The sequence below is a fragment of the Hyposmocoma kahamanoa genome, unplaced genomic scaffold (genome assembly GCF_003589595.1).
Source record: "Hyposmocoma kahamanoa isolate Upper Pololo Valley unplaced genomic scaffold, ASM358959v1 86, whole genome shotgun sequence".
In the NCBI taxonomy this organism is placed as follows: domain Eukaryota; kingdom Metazoa; phylum Arthropoda; class Insecta; order Lepidoptera; family Cosmopterigidae; genus Hyposmocoma; species Hyposmocoma kahamanoa.
In genome coordinates, this window is record NW_020654289.1 from 8,612,921 (window position 1) to 8,628,976 (window position 16,056).

At 35.5% G+C, this 16,056-nt stretch overlaps 2 protein-coding genes across 7 annotated transcripts in view; one reads left to right on the top strand and one right to left on the bottom strand.

The window, feature by feature from the left end:
* Window positions 1-8,600, top strand: part of LOC113234646 (bumetanide-sensitive sodium-(potassium)-chloride cotransporter) — a 48,869-nt gene extending 40,269 nt beyond the window's left edge. For 2 of the 3 annotated variants that reach the window (XM_026470046.1, XM_026470047.1), the window contains exons 11-20: window positions 516-637; window positions 1,237-1,372; window positions 2,459-2,670; window positions 3,341-3,582; window positions 4,066-4,283; window positions 5,267-5,442; window positions 6,372-6,529; window positions 6,894-7,036; window positions 7,441-7,574; window positions 8,199-8,600. In XM_026470046.1, coding sequence (XP_026325831.1) covers window positions 516-637; window positions 1,237-1,372; window positions 2,459-2,670; window positions 3,341-3,582; window positions 4,066-4,283; window positions 5,267-5,442; window positions 6,372-6,529; window positions 6,894-7,036; window positions 7,441-7,574; window positions 8,199-8,312 — 1,655 coding nt within the window. In that variant the 3' untranslated portion in view covers window positions 8,313-8,600. The remainder of the gene's footprint in view (window positions 1-515; window positions 638-1,236; window positions 1,373-2,458; window positions 2,671-3,340; window positions 3,583-4,065; window positions 4,284-5,266; window positions 5,443-6,371; window positions 6,530-6,893; window positions 7,037-7,440; window positions 7,575-8,198) is intronic. The other variant, XM_026470048.1, reaches the window with a different exon arrangement.
* A 4,261-nt stretch (window positions 8,601-12,861) lies between these two features.
* Window positions 12,862-16,056, bottom strand: part of LOC113234629 (tyrosine-protein phosphatase non-receptor type 9) — a 74,212-nt gene continuing 71,017 nt past the window's right edge. For 3 of the 4 annotated variants that reach the window (XM_026469991.1, XM_026469988.1, XM_026469990.1), the window contains one exon: window positions 12,864-15,632. In XM_026469991.1, coding sequence (XP_026325776.1) covers window positions 15,561-15,632 — 72 coding nt within the window. In that variant the 3' untranslated portion in view covers window positions 12,864-15,560. Of the gene's footprint in view, window positions 15,633-16,056 lie in introns of all 4 variants that reach the window. The other variant, XM_026469989.1, reaches the window with a different exon arrangement.

A 16,056-nucleotide genomic window follows, 5' to 3' on the forward strand; every position in this document is an offset into this window, starting at 1 on the left:
AATGTTCATTAAAGTCACCTAATATCATTACGTTCATCAGGCCCAAACAAGTATGCCTTTAGTTTTTTATAAAGAATGCATTTTTCTAGATACCCCATGGTTATATAGAATAGATAGATATATACACTTTATTGCCAACACACAGAAATAAAAACAGTATATACACTACAGTATATGCATATACTGCGCTAAATTTGAATTCGATATTTTCATTATAATATATACTGGGCGTTTACGTGATCATTACGTGATAATATTGTCTGGGTCTGAATCACTTTAATAGGTACATTTTGATGTGCACGCGGCCTTAGAAGGTTAATAGTAAAAGAACAAGTTTGGTATTGGAAATTATAATACGAAATATTAACTCATTTTGGTCACAACCCAATCAATGCCAGCTCCGTGATTTTAGTAGCGACAAGTCGCAGTCTTTTGCTGTACAATTTTTATACTTTTCTACACTATATTTCTAGAATTCAACTACATTACACCTATATCTTTTGTATTTCATACAGCCAGTTTGGACACGATTGCGCCGTTGATCTCTAATTTCTACCTGGCGTCGTATGCGCTGATAAATTTCTGCACATTCCATGCGGCCATCGTACGCCCGCTAGGCTGGCGGCCTACCTTCCGGGTAAGTGCAATATGTTGAACGAACAATTTCCTATTTCATAAACTTATTTCCTGTAGTTCCTTTAATAAGACCTGAAGCTATTCTCCAGCTGGTAGTAGAAGAGAACTACGAGTACATGTAGCAGTCTCAGTACTAAAACTTCAAAAGGTCTGTTAACGACAAAATTCACTTAATTTTATCTATAGAATTTTTTTTTTTGCCCACTTTCTCGTGACGCAAGCACAACATTCTTACCAATATGCATCTGAAAAATACAAACCAAAACACAAACAGTAAAAAATACAGCCGTAGCAGCTTGTACAGAATAGATTTCTTGCAAAAGTTATGACAATAGCTCTGAACTAAAATGATCAAATATGTTTAACTGTGTAATCCACAAGGGTGTTAAATGTAGTAAACATGAAATTTCAAGTGGTGACTCTACCCTGAAGAGCTTTCATTTATGAATCTATATTGAGAAAAGTAAGATATACTATTCTTACAAACTGCCCGAACGGCTGATTGTAATTTGTATACGGGGTCGTTAGTAGTTGAAATTGGGCTCATTATTTTATAACCAATAACACCCTATGAAATGAAATCTAATTGCTTTGTTGTAGTACTACAACGCTTGGTTATCGCTAATGGGATGCTTGATGTGCGTGCTGATCATGTTTTCCATCAGCTGGCTAAACTCTGTAATTACCTGCGTCATCTTCTTTGCGCTCTACCTCGTCGTGCAATATAGAAAACCAGGTACGTGACTAAACAAACTACAAGAGTCTTCCGAAAGCAGTCTGCCACCAAAGTTGTTATTCTAGGTAATAAAACTGTGGTGCACGTCTACTTTTGTCATAAATACATTGAGCGTGTTTTCAACAAAATAGATTTTCTTAATTATAATATTAACAATACATATACTTGCGTGTTACAACTTTTTAATATCCTTAACAATACAAACGTGTAACTGAATACCTAATGGAGCTGCATACATAAACTTAAATAAGGTCGCGCTCGGTAAGGAAAGGAAGAAAGATTTATGCCTCGCACGATTGTAATAGTGGATAATGGCGTCAGGCAGTACTTACTGCTCTATATTTCCTATTTATAAGTATATAGTTCTTAACAATCGCGGTTGGTACTTGTTCCCCTAGAAACTAATTTTACTTCTAAATTTAGTTCCACGTCATGGGAAGTGCCCTCGAAAATAGCCCATGTTGACTCTGTCTAAATTCGTATTGAAGTATCGATCACGAATTACATCATATGTTTCCTATGTTCATGCATATTCCACAAGATTCATGTTATTCATATTGCGTATAAAGTAAATCTGAAAATTATTAAAACATACGATTTATTGCGATGATTCATATAAACAACTGTCTTTCATGTTAAAACCTTTACTCCGGAAACGCAAAGGTAATATATTATTATTTTGGATGTAAATTAAGACGTTAGATGTCTATTAAAATGTAGTTTAAAATATATATATATATATATATATATATATATATATATGGAATGGTGGAGGTGATATACTTATATCTCCCGTTCGTGTTCCTTTGAAGAATTCAAAAAGTCATCTAAAAATGCAAAAAGAGTTTATTTGGTACTTATAGTATACTATATAAATATATATATCATACAACCAACAGTAGTAACTAATACCACTTTCTAAATTATAAAGTGGAATTAAGTGATATTATAAACAACTTGGTGAAAAGTAACTGGAATATAAAATACTTGAAATTATAGGAAGAGAAAAGAAGAAGAAATATTAATGTTTACCGAATCCTGGGCCTAAAAAAGGCTGATCAATTTCAATCAAAACTTATTTTATAGATGTGAACTGGGGTAGCAGTACACAAGCACAGACATACAAAGTCGCCCTATCAAGTGCTCATAACCTGGCTCGTACGGGCGAGCATGTAAAAAACTATTGGCCTCAACTATTAGTACTGGCAGGAAGACCTCAAACGCGTCCTGCTCTCGTCGACCTAGGAAACCTGATCACGAAGGCTGGTTCTTTAATGATCATTGGCGATATCTCACAGGTTTGTCTAGATTTTGCACATTTCTGTTTTAAACTGTCTTTTAACTTTACAATTGAAGTAAGCTTATAAATTTGAATAGACCAAGGCAAAGTTAAGCAAATTGTCCAGGATGAAATACTTTGTATACTTGGTGATGATATCACTCATCAATAAGGTATTTACAACTTTTACTACAGGGTCCACCATGGAACTATGTATAGCACAAAACAATCTATTTCGTACATTTTGGCGAGTACAATAGACAAAAATGGGATCTCTATACAATACAAACATCCTGTATTGCCACAATGACACTTTTTGACATAAATAACGTGTTAAGCCAAAACATAAACAACCAATAAACGGTACGCCAAACATGCCAGAGGGCCAAAGGAGGTGTCTCAGCTTGTGCGGCCTGAAACGGTTGCATTCGCAGACAGCGCTGTTTTCAGCTACCTCCTTGTCCATAAGATCTTAGGCGGGTGCGGGGATCTTAGGGCCTAAAATCAATTATAAAATTTTGAAAACCGTTATTCTATATTATTTAATAATAAAATAATTATAATAAAAACTGAATACAGAGTGCATAATACGCACGATGTACATACCATGCTCATACTTAACTCAATTTAATCCTGTGTTAAAGATGGCATATTAAGTTCCACCATAATTATAATTGAATGTCTCACAGACAAAACTGTCCTACAAAGAACGAGCATCCCGCGCCCGACAAAGTGACGAATGGCTACGTGGTAGGAAAGTAAAGGCATTCTACTCTAATGTGCACGGGTTCAACTTCGAGTTGGGTGCGCGTGCGCTGGTGCAGGCCGCTGGCGTCGGCAGACTTGCGCCCAATGTTCTGCTTATGGGATTCAAAGCTGATTGGACGACAGCCCCTTGTCAGGACTTAGTTTCTTACTTCAATGTGTTGCAGTAAGATCCATATTTTATTATTATTTTCATGAGTGTCATATCTATACAGGATAACATTATTCAAGATAAAGCATTAATTTAAAATTTTAAACAATTAGTGAACAAGATACAACTGAATTTGACAAAACTTGTTCTGAATTAAGAAAGTGAGCAAACACTTATATTGAAATCCGTATCATCACTAAATTCCATTACCAACAATTGCCAGTTATCCAAGCGTAAGTTAATAACCTATAAATATAAATAAATATTTGACAACATCATGTACGTTGTGCTGACCCCAAAGTAACTAAAGAAAATATTGAAAAATTAATTTTCTACATTGACCTGGCCAGGGATCGAACTCGGGACCTCATTGATGGCCAACACCATGAAAACCGGCGTGCAAGCCGCTCTACCACGGAGGCCGTCAAATTATACCGCACACTGATCACAAGTATCCTTCAAGCATAATAAAAGTAACAAAATGACATTTGTTACCAGTACGGCATTCGAGAACAAGCTGGCAGTAGCAATAGTCCGCGTACCTGGCGGGTTGGACTACGGGTGCGTAGTGGCAGAGGAAACGCCGAGCAACGGTCTGACAGCCACGTCGAGTGGCTCCGGCGAATTGCGAGCTTGCTTGAGGTTGCCGCACACGCAGATGCTACACGCCGATTCTGACTTGGACATCAGTTCTACACCAAAGAATAATCTTACAAGTAATTTTTTTCAACTCACTTTTCAGTGCTAACATGACTTTTTACATTAATAAATTCAGGTAATACCTACTTTGCGAAAAATCATGTTAATAAAAATTAAGTAAATTACTTATGGAATAGCAAAGCACTTTAATTCGTATGAGTTTTTACGTCTGATACGACATACTTGAAAGCGAAAACTTTGGTAGATAATATAATTAATGATTACAGATTGTGCATGCAAATCTTTATGTGTAAATAACATCTAATGCACTTCTAAATATGAAATCTGTGAAAAATAAATTCAAAGTGACATTTGCTCTAGTTTCTAGCAAGGCAATATTTTCTAACAACAATTGCGAGTAGTTGTGGTATAATAAATCAATAAAAAGTCGCAAAAGTCAATAGCCTATTAAAAACTCCTATTAACCAATGACGAAACATTAACCTTTTTGCTTATTGGCCCCTTTTGGATTTTCACAGCACAGAGGTTTCAGCTTAGTAATTTTAGAGGATGCCAAGTTTTGCTATTCTATTGTGAGGAAGTACAAGTTTTCGTGTTAGATTTTGAATTTTGATGTTGCAGAACCGTTGAGTTTCTTGAAAATAACATATCGATATAGACAATTGTTGATACGCCCTTAAATTGTCATCTTACGTTATTGCTAGTTAAATCACAAAAAACACCTATTAAAGGAGAATTAGCATAATTTTAAGTTCATTTAAAATTTGTGGGTTTGCGAACGAACGGGGATAGGGTATCATATAGCGAGACAAAATACTTAAGGCAGTTGAAGACAATGCGACTAGTGGTTCCTTCGTCTAACATTCACAAATCGAGCTGTCCCTTACACTAATTTTCGCTAAATATACTTACTTTAAATTAGTACGAAATTCTGAGGACAGCCCTAATTTGGTCAGGATTAGGATCTCATAATCTTTAGAACATATTCCATTAACACAATAAACGATTTAAATTGAAACTACTTATAATATTTCAACAGACATGATATCTCTAACGACATCACGTTCCTTTACAATATCGGAGTGCAAAGACAAAGATAAGAAAAAGGAGAAAAAGCCGCTGGATATGCATCGGCAGATCGTCTACAAGACTTCCAATGGAACCGAATTGTCCAAGGACCAGTTGTCACAAATGTCAATTTTCCAAAAGAAACAGGTAAAATCGACTTTCGTTTGAATATATCATGAAATCCTTTTTATGTACATGCTTCCCTCTACACATCATTTTCTTAACTTAAATAGCACCGCATACAAAAAATGTCAGTACATTTGTTACTGTATATTGATTCAATATAAAATGTTAAATGTATTTAAAACATTGAATTTTGTCAGTACATTGAATTTTTCTTGCGTTTTATACTTCTCTATGGAAAAGGAGTGCCTACTCCTTACAACTACACAGAAAGCACTTGGAAATCGCACTGTAAAGCCCGTAATTGATTTTGTAAGATCCATATAGCGAAACGGGGTAACCTAACATGTTCTAATATTTAATTTTCGGTAAACGCTGTTACTGTCCATGAAAGGGTTAATGATTTACACAAGTTATGAAAGGGTTAATGACTTACACAAGTTGTAATCCACCCTAACATATTCAAAATTAAATAAAATGCTTCTGGTAACTAATCTGAATGCAAAGGCTAAAGAAGTTAGAATTACCACTTGCTATTCTACGAAGTTTAAAGAAATGAATGGGTTTACTAACAAAGCAATTATTTAAGGTCTAGCTTTGTGAATAATTGCACAGCATCTAAAAAGAAAATTATTAGCAACAGTAGAGCTCCTAATGAAAGGGTTCGTCTAAGGGAGTGCTTTACTTTAAGTACGTATCACCTTACCTATTTCTGCCGCCAAGCAGAAATGTTAGCATTACTGCGTTCCGGTTTTGAAGGTGGTGATGAAATTACAGGCACATGGGACTTGTCAACTTATGTCTCTGGGTGTCGGGAGCAGTGGTTGTGCCTCTAAGATCTATGCAACTTTAAGCTCTGAGTGGCACTGCAACTGTTATGGGCAGGAGTGTCTCTTAACACTAGGTGCACGACTTGTTCGTTCCGTCACATTATAAAAAAAAATTGTGTACAGGAGTCAGGCACTCTGGACGTGTGGTGGCTGTATGACGACGGAGGATTAACGATCCTACTTCCGTACATCATATCGCAGCGTTCCACGTGGGGCAACTGTAAGCTCAGGATCTTCGCGTTAGCTAACCGGCGCCACGAGATGGAACTCGAGGAGAGAAAGTGGGTGTTACTAAATGTTGAAAAATTTTAGCCCTGCTAATTTACCATATTCAAAACGTCATTTACATAATTTTATATGAACATTTTGTTATATCGAGAAAATGATAACTCACATTGGTAACCCGTAATTAGTGATATTATATAATAATGAATCATAATATAAATTATTAATCATAATATAAATATAAATTATTTAATCTTTTTTTTTTATTCGATGCACTGGATACAATTGTAAAATAAGGTGAAAGCGTTTGATACACATAATGATATGAAAAGTATGTACCCTACTTGGTGTGAACACAATAATTAAACTTCATTATAAAAAGTGCGTAAAAATATGTATATATATTTTTTTTTTCTACAGCATGGCGAATCTATTGTCCAAGTTTCGAATAGACTACTCTTCGCTAACAATGGTGCAAGACATCACTGAAGCGCCTCAGGACAATACGAAGAAACTGTTCGAAGAAGTTACTAAGAAATTTACCGATGAGTCTGCTAGCGAAGGTAATGCAGTGTTTAATTACGTCATCAACTAAATATCTCACAGTTGGAAACATGTTTCCTCTTGCAAATGTTTACTGAAGAAGTACTTCGGTATCATTGACATTTACTTATTAGTTGTACATATTATAGGTTTTAGACAGTAGGCTTTCCTGTTTTCGTCAATTTATATAGACGAATAAGATTTTTTCTTTTTAAGCTAGTCGATGCAAAATAACTATTTTATAAAAAACGGCAACATACGGGGATCTAAGATAAACGGACAGGAAACTTGTATCGAAAAAAACAGATGTGGGATCGTACAAGGATATTTAGGAAAGAGCGTACCAATAGCAGCGAATTAAGATGCTGTTCAAAGCTCTTAAATATAATAACAAAATTAAAACATAATAATCTACATATTCCAGAGTGCCGCATAAGCGAGACGGAGATGCTGACTTTGGCGGGCAAGACGAATCGGCAGCTGCGGTTAAGGGAACTGCTGCTCGCCAACTCCAAAGACTCTAGGCTAGTTGTCATGTCGCTGCCGATGCCTCGCAAGGTCTGTTATCATATTATTAAACGGAATATACTCCATATTTTTACTAAAAATTTCCCTAAAATTGAGGTCATATAGTACCTATTTATTTTGACACAATATGCGGGTTATCTAACTTACCATATCAGCTTGTAGGTACACGAAAATTTTTGTAGTCATTGATTGTACGACTTGATGGCGATCTCTGTAGTCGTGTGGCTTGTTTTCATCGTGCCACCATCTCTGAGGTCCCGGGTTCGATTCCCGGCCGGGTCAATGTAGAAAACTAACTTCTCTATATTGTACTAACTTTTCTGAGTGTTTATGATACCTTCGTTGTTTCCGATTTGCATAACATACATCCTTTAATAGTTACTTACTTTGGGATCAGAGCAACTTATGTGATGTTGTCTGAAGTAAGTAAGTAAAGTGTAGTAAATATGGGAGATGCCATACGGGCGTTGCGTCGTCGCAACTGCGATGATTTTAACGGACAGAGTGCCACACGAGCTGGTCCGTCGACACATGCTGTTTCAACGCACCATGTGGCATGTCGTTCTGATTTATATGTAGTACAACGTGTGCGTGTGGCATCTCGCTATGACCTGTCATAGGGAGATGCCACACGCAGTAATAATATTTTTTTAGGATTCGGTGTCAGCACCGTTGTACATGGCGTGGTTGGAGATGCTGAGTCGAGACCTACCACCAGTCCTCTTTGTGCGCGGCAACCAGACCTCCGTGCTCACCTTCTACTCTTAGGTGTAGCAATGGACTCTTACTTCCCGCTTACTACTTAACTCGTGCAAACTGGCCATTGAAAAACGCGTGAAAACGCGTGAAAAAGGCATGAGAAAGGTCTGCTGAACTCATCACAAACTATGTGAAAATTGGGACTGAATATAAACGCCGTGTCCAAGTGAATTTGTGATATTTAATAGATACCATGTTTGCCCTTAAGAAAGTTTGTATCGTGTTCTCGCTGGTTGTACGATTGTTGGCTGCAAACCTGAATTGATTGACATGAGACAGTTTAAATAGCCTCGACCATTCGACCCTATTCACTCCCCGACTTTCCTTACACATTGTTTAAGTAGACGGCGTAAAAAAGTGACATTGAAATTATGATAAGGTATTCTACTTCTATCCCTGTGTGCTGTAAGTGCTACACTGTAACCAGCCTTATAAGAGTACAGGCAGCATAGTAAGTATTGTGAAAACCAACAACAAAAGGTGGCTAGAATTATTTTGGCTTGAAACATGATTTAGGCAAATATTGTTGTAACAATAATACTAACACTAGGAAAATGTGACATGTAATTAGTAAATTATTTAATTAGAGCTGCACTCGAGATGTAAATAAAATATTATACAGAGTCCCTAGCGGTCAGAAAAGTACCTTTTGTACACTAATATTTTATTCGGTCGTTAGCGAAAACTTGTGCTAAACTCATTGTAGCAGCTGAGTTATATTATGATCTTTGCCGTGTTACGGAATTTTCAAGACCTAATTTCATCTACTGATACAGTAAAGACAAAAGCGAATATTAGAGCTATTATTTCAGTGTTCATGGTATTTACCAATTTAAATTTAGAACTATTGTAGAAGTCCTGAAGTGGCGCGACTGTAGCGCTTCAGTAATTTTAATTGACTAATAATTGTGACTGCGAAAGGGGCACGCACGTGTCACGACAGTGGCCCTGCAACTGCACTTGTAAATATTACACGAAAATTAACAGTGGCGCCGCTCCTGCTCTTCTAAAAGCGTCTATTTCAAGGTGCTCTTAGTAAGGTGATGGCCAGCCAGCGGTTTGCCATGCAAAAGTACAAAATGATATTATGAATAATAATAGATAATATTGTATTATTTTGTGAATTTTAAGTTTTGCTTTAACTTATATATACATTAATCGATCTAATCGATGGGAAAACTATCACAGCACTTTATATTTAGCCAAAGCTAGCTATGTAAGTAGTAATTATTTCTTAATTAAAATAAGTGAAATTGTAATAGTAAAGGTAATCTGTGTAGGCGTCTTAACGAAGCCTTCTAAGTAATCTGTTTTGACAGATTTTACATTAATATTGTGACAATATCATTATGCAAAGGTAATGACTAAATACCACTTATAATAACTTTCATAATAGTACCTAATAAAAAATTCTAAACCGTTAACGCATTTCATAATAATTACGGCTGAAAGATCTATGATGATCTGATCTATGATCTATCTATCTATATATTTGTTCGTATTTACATTAATACATTTTTGTACGATAAAAGAAATTGGTCTAATTTATGTACCTACATTGTACCAGTCAAAGCATACCAAGTGTAGCCAAATAGATACCTATTCCAACATACTTTCCACAGTTGTGCAAGGGTTTCTTCTTACGGGACAGTATCTAATTGATTAAATTTAGAATTATGACTTTTATGTACCATTGATGTTTTTAAATTTGCAGGTAAATTCACTAACTGAAACAAATTTTAGTGAAAAATTATTTTTTGTTTTGATGTATAATTTGTATATAAAAGTATAAATATAAAGTTCTGTGTTTTGTTGTAGGCGACTAGCATTACTAATGCTATTTTAAGGAGTGACATGCTATATTTCACTTATTTTAATGGCTACCCAAAAGGCTTTTGTTGACGTCCTACAGAAAAAAATACAAATGAAACCTGAAACCTGTGTAATCACATAACTGAACTGTATCCTAAAGAAGTGACACCTTGCAATTAAATAATTTTACCTAACAACGTGCAATTTAAGAATAGTAAATAATTTATTAAGATTAATACATAATTATTTATTAACTTTGTATGACAAAAGACAACATATTTTTCCGAATATTAAATTACTAATTCTGACACTAACGCTTTTCTTTTACTAGTGAGTGTTGTTTTTTTAACCGACTGCAAGAAAGGAGGAGGTTCTCAATTCATCTGTATGTTTTTTTTGTATGTATGTTACGCGATAACTCCGCCATTTATGAACCAATTTTGATGATTCTTTTTTTGTTGGAAGAAGGTACCTCAGATATGGTCCCATTTAAATTTCAAGAAAATATTCCACCTCTGAGTGTGGACTTAACTAGGGGATGAATGACTTTTGAGGTCGGTGAGGTTTTTAACCGGAGGTTAGGTTATTTAGTACTCTGTACTGAGATTATTCATGTTTAAAGTTTTAAACTGCAGTTGCGAATAGAATTTTCCATCAATCTTGAAGCACATTATGTTGACATTCAAGCTGCAGAAACCCAAATGTCATTACACTTTAATTAACATCACAACGTTTCTGTTTTCGTGACGATGAATTGACCGCCAGTTTCGAAACCACGATACTTAAATACTCCAATTGAACTAAACATAAATAACAGTACTTACACGCAGGGAAGCAGAGAGTAACCGCAATGCGCCTTTCAGCGCGTTCAAAATTGGATACGAAACACAAAGTAAGAGCGATTCACACGATGCGTTGCGTCAGACGTTGCGACCTACATGCCACACAAGGCGTTGAAACGGCGCGTAGTGAAGGAACGCGTGCGCATCAGACAAGGGGTCAAGAGGTGAATCGAGGAGGGGTGCTGCGGTGCATAGCGGCGACAGCGCGGGGCATTACGTTACGTCACCGCATCGCTCATGTGGCACTCGGTGCGTTGAAACGACGCGACGCACCAGCAGCGCACATGTGGCATCGCTCTTACATACCACAACCGGTGATCAGGCTTCTCTTTTTTTTTCATTTGAGAATTAGTTCACGTAACATGAAGACGGCGGTTACCTACTGTTTCAAAAGAGACTAATTAATGAAGCTGACGTTAATTCGCAGAAATACAATAGATGGTTAAAATGGAATGAGGCTCTTCTAAACACAAAGATTGGTCTGTCTGTGCCTTATGGTGACGATAATCGAGAATTTGAAATACGGTTAGTTAAATAAAAAGTCGTACTTAGTCCGTTGTACTCGCACAAAACTCGTTTTACTGTCCACGCTGGAACAAGCTATTTTTCAATTTCCAAATCCACAACTTATAGCCTAGATAATAATGATGACACCAAGGAAAAGTCGTAAACCATTCAGTTCTAGTTGCAAAATTTTAATATTATCTACATAGTAAAATGTAGTACTTACTCGAATATAGTTATTATATTTCAATTACTATTACGTTGGAATATGGCACATTTATGACGGCGTTCGATCATAACAGGATGGCAATAGTAATAATTCCCAAATTTATAGTATGTGATTCCTCGTAAGATCTTGATGATTTTTCCTTATCTTTTTTTTCTCCTGACCTCATTTTAAAATAAAAACATATTAGTTAAAAGAAATACCGATAATACAAACCTCCTAAAATTCAAATTAATTTAGGCTAATATTTAACATTTTAATTATTTAAACATGGCAATGATATTATAAAAATCATTGTTACATGGACGTATTTTTACTATATGCTACAGCAAAAAAATTACGCCATTATTAGTACAAGGGCGGCAGTCAGTAGGCAATTAAGGACAGAGGGTCATTCAAAGGTTTTAATGGCCTGAATGTTTGTAATTGCCGCTTCGCCCGTATGGCATACAGTGATTTTCACGCTCGTACATAGATAGCTTTGTTTTCATCACGTTATTACTTTCACACAACTATAGAACCACCAGCTTATAAGGGTAACAAATGACCGTAATTTATTTTAACTAAAAATTAATTCATTTATGTACAGTCAACGGCACATCAAGCTATAAACACTTTTGTTGGAATATCGCCCGCAGAGCAACAACGGAACCTTGATATGCTGCCATCCGTACAAACTTCCTTTTTTTCCATCCTCTAAGGTACAAACGAACTACAAAAACCTTAGAGGATGGAAAAAACCCGCAATTTTTTATCTTTTCATCACACTTGCGAGGAAGTTTCTTGAAAGAGATTAGATATACCTACACTTAAATACGCGATAGTTTATTCATATTGTATTAACAAAAGCGGACGTCAGGCCTAGAAAGTAAAACACAAACACCATTACCTGAACCCATATGATAAACACAATGATAGTATGAAACTATAATGTAAATACCTTTCTTTGTGTATGATCCTGGTTGGACGGTATATACAATGGCATTATACACTTCAAAAATCATTTTCAAGGTGAGAGTGAATAGGCATTATTTAGGGCGCGTGCATTCTCTATCGTCGACCTCATCGTCACTTTCCATCAGATGAGTTGGAGGTCAAATGCGCACTTATTCTATCATGATAAAAAGGAACAAATGAAAAAACTGAAATGAATATATTACAAGTTTTCTTTTATTTCACACATATTTCACAAAGGTTTTTAATTTAGTTTCAAAACAAGAATAAAATAATTAAAATATTTACAGATACAAGAACCAACAGTTAATTCAGATTAACAATTTCTTTAGTATATACTCGTAATAGAAAAGAGAGCAATGCATTGGTGACAACACAATCAACAAATATTTTAGAGTAACTTATGTAACGCGTATATCCAAAACCCCTAAATATATACAGAATTATTATTTTTGAACCTTTTCCCATTTAAAGATTCTTGCAAGGAAGGAAACGAAGCACATGTTGAAATCAAAAATACTAAGGCGATATGTTAGTTACGTGATAGGACGGCGATTTAAAATATACTTTCTGTCGTAGATATGTTGCCATGATTCCAAAATAAATAATTCTCTACTATTTTCATGATACAAAGTTAATAATTGCTAATTAGTAAATTTTTCTAACATTATAGGTACTCTGAAATGGAAAATTAGTACTTACAACAATTCATTTTAAATATCAAATTGGTTAAAATATAAATTAGCGTAAAATTATAGTAATAGAGTAATACATATATTTTTTTGCGCCGTTCTTAACATTTTGGAGCATATATTACATTATCAGTCTATCTATAGTATAAATATTAATTTGTAAAATTCGTAGTGATGTCTTGAATGGCTTCAGTGCAAATTGGACATCAACTTTGCCGGCGTGGAAAGGCGAAGTACCGAGTGTGATCAGTAACATGTATTTAATTGAGATTTAAAGCGTTCATAACATTGGCATTAAATTTTCATTACCATCACATAAAAAGCGTCAAATACAAATTTACCGCACTAAATTCTGAAGTCGAGGCTCTGGAAGTCCGAGTTGCGAGTTTACGTGGAAGTTGACCATGGTATTGTTAATCCATGTCATTCTAAAATGTTTCACATTTATTTTTTATTTAACATTTGAAAAGTAATCTTAACAGTTTAGATATATTCCATATGCTCGTACATTCAAATTATGTCAATGGCAGTCTGTATTTGAATTATCGAATACATTTCGACGCTGATGTAAATGTAAAGCATCTATCGTGCATTTCGAAAATATTACAGGAGAGCAATTTAAAATATTTTTTTAAGAAAAAGAAAATCATAACTTAGGCGTGGGTTACACACGGCGACTTTATCGATGCAATCGCACGCTTGCGTCGTGTTTGCATCGCTGCTCTGCTGCCGCCGTGCGTTTCAGTGTGGCAGAGTACATATTATGAATTCGTATTATACAAAAATTCTCGCGCCCGGAATGCTTCCGCGGCCGCCTCTGTATGGCCTAAGCATTAGAGTTATAAAATTAGATTTTATTTGTTATATGGAAAACTAAAACGTTCCAGCTTTTCCATGTAACAAATAAAATTAGATATGATTTTCTTTTTCTTAAAAAAAAAACTTTGAATCGCTCTCTTGGAACATTTTCCAAATGAATGATAGACGTTTTACCTTGCCAGTGTAGATTTGAATGAAATGAATTAACAACGCCGTTTGATACTATCGTTACACAGGAATAGCTCCGAAGATTAGACTTTAGTATTTACTATTTAGAACTGTAGAATTTTCGTAACTTACAGCAATATATGAACGCGACTCGCGCATGAAACTCGAATCCATCGTCTTCCCCCACCGAACTGTAGCAATTATAAAAATGTGAAACACTTCACGATGAATCAGCGAATGAAATATTCAGATGAGATGCGATGATTGTTATCCTACCAGCACCTCCATATAAAACTTGTATCAAACCTTGACATGGCTACAGTATACATTTCAATTTCATCCCATTGTAATAATAAAGGCATAATTTATTGAAACTATAAACATAACTACATAAATTACAGACAAAAACTTCACACAGCCATACTTCTTACATAAATAAATAATAAAACCCTACTTTATGGAAATATTTTTGGTTACAAAAGATTTTTTTTAAATATATGCAAAATAAATACTCAAATCACAAGTTTCCTTCCATGTAATTGATACTTATAATTCATCGTAATTCAGTTCTTATTTCTTTTGCAACAGGAACGTTTTCATATTCGTATGTATTTCATTTAAGTAGTTCACTAGGACTTACTCTAGAGCGGTGTTTATTTTCACTTTTGCGGCAACTTCGAAACGCACATTATTCGAGCTCAAGCTAAGAAATAAGAAATTCTCGTTTTAAAGTTGTCGCAGAAAGCGATATAATTTGGCCAAAGAGGGCGCTACAATATAATGGACACTCGTTTCACTGTACACTGAGCAGTTCCGACTATATCACAACGATCTGACCGATGTTCCGAGCGAGAAAATGATTTTTAAACTAATGAACACATCTCTCAATTTGTGCATGCATGGTTCACTCGCGCGGTCTTTGGTCCGTTCACTGAGATCCTATATGACACAGGGCGGGTTCCGGTAAACTTCACTTCAGACTATAACATAGTTCGATAGGAGCAAAGACTTGCGCCCTCTTCTGGTTGCCGCAACTCCGCACTTTGTTAGTTCAAATATTATATTCGAGACGATTTTATAGGGTTCCTTCGGTGGGTATACTATAATTATCAAATTTTAGTATAAAAAATGAACATAAGAAACAGGGCAAGAACGATGTAGCCGATAGGGGCGGGAGAGTTGCAGCGCGGCGGAGACGGCGGCGTTAGAGCAGGACGCAAGTGTCGGTGCGCACCAGTCTTCAATCAGACTCGTCCTCTTGCTCATCATCGAACCCTGTCAGGTCAGCAGATTCTATGTGGCCTTGTAAGACCTGCAACAAATTAGTGGAAGTCGTACAAAACATTTAAGACAAAAAAAACCTTTCTCTATTTTTTACATTGTGTATTTATTATATATACATAATACACAATACATAATACAATAATTGTGTATTATGTATAATAAGTAGTGGTCGGATATTCGAACGCTTTTATACGTAAAGTACACTTTATGAATTGCAGTAGGAATATGGAAGCGGCTTCTTAAAAAAAAAACATTTTTTTTTCCTGGGAGGTCGGAATGGCGGGGCATGTTACGATTATTTTTTTTTTTGAATACACACACACGATTGGCTCACCAAAAAAAGGTCTGATGTATAAATAAATAAAATAAATAAATAAATGATGATCAGAAACATATCAACTGGGCCTTAGTACTGTGAACAGCTATAAGTATCAAATATAAACTTATTAGTT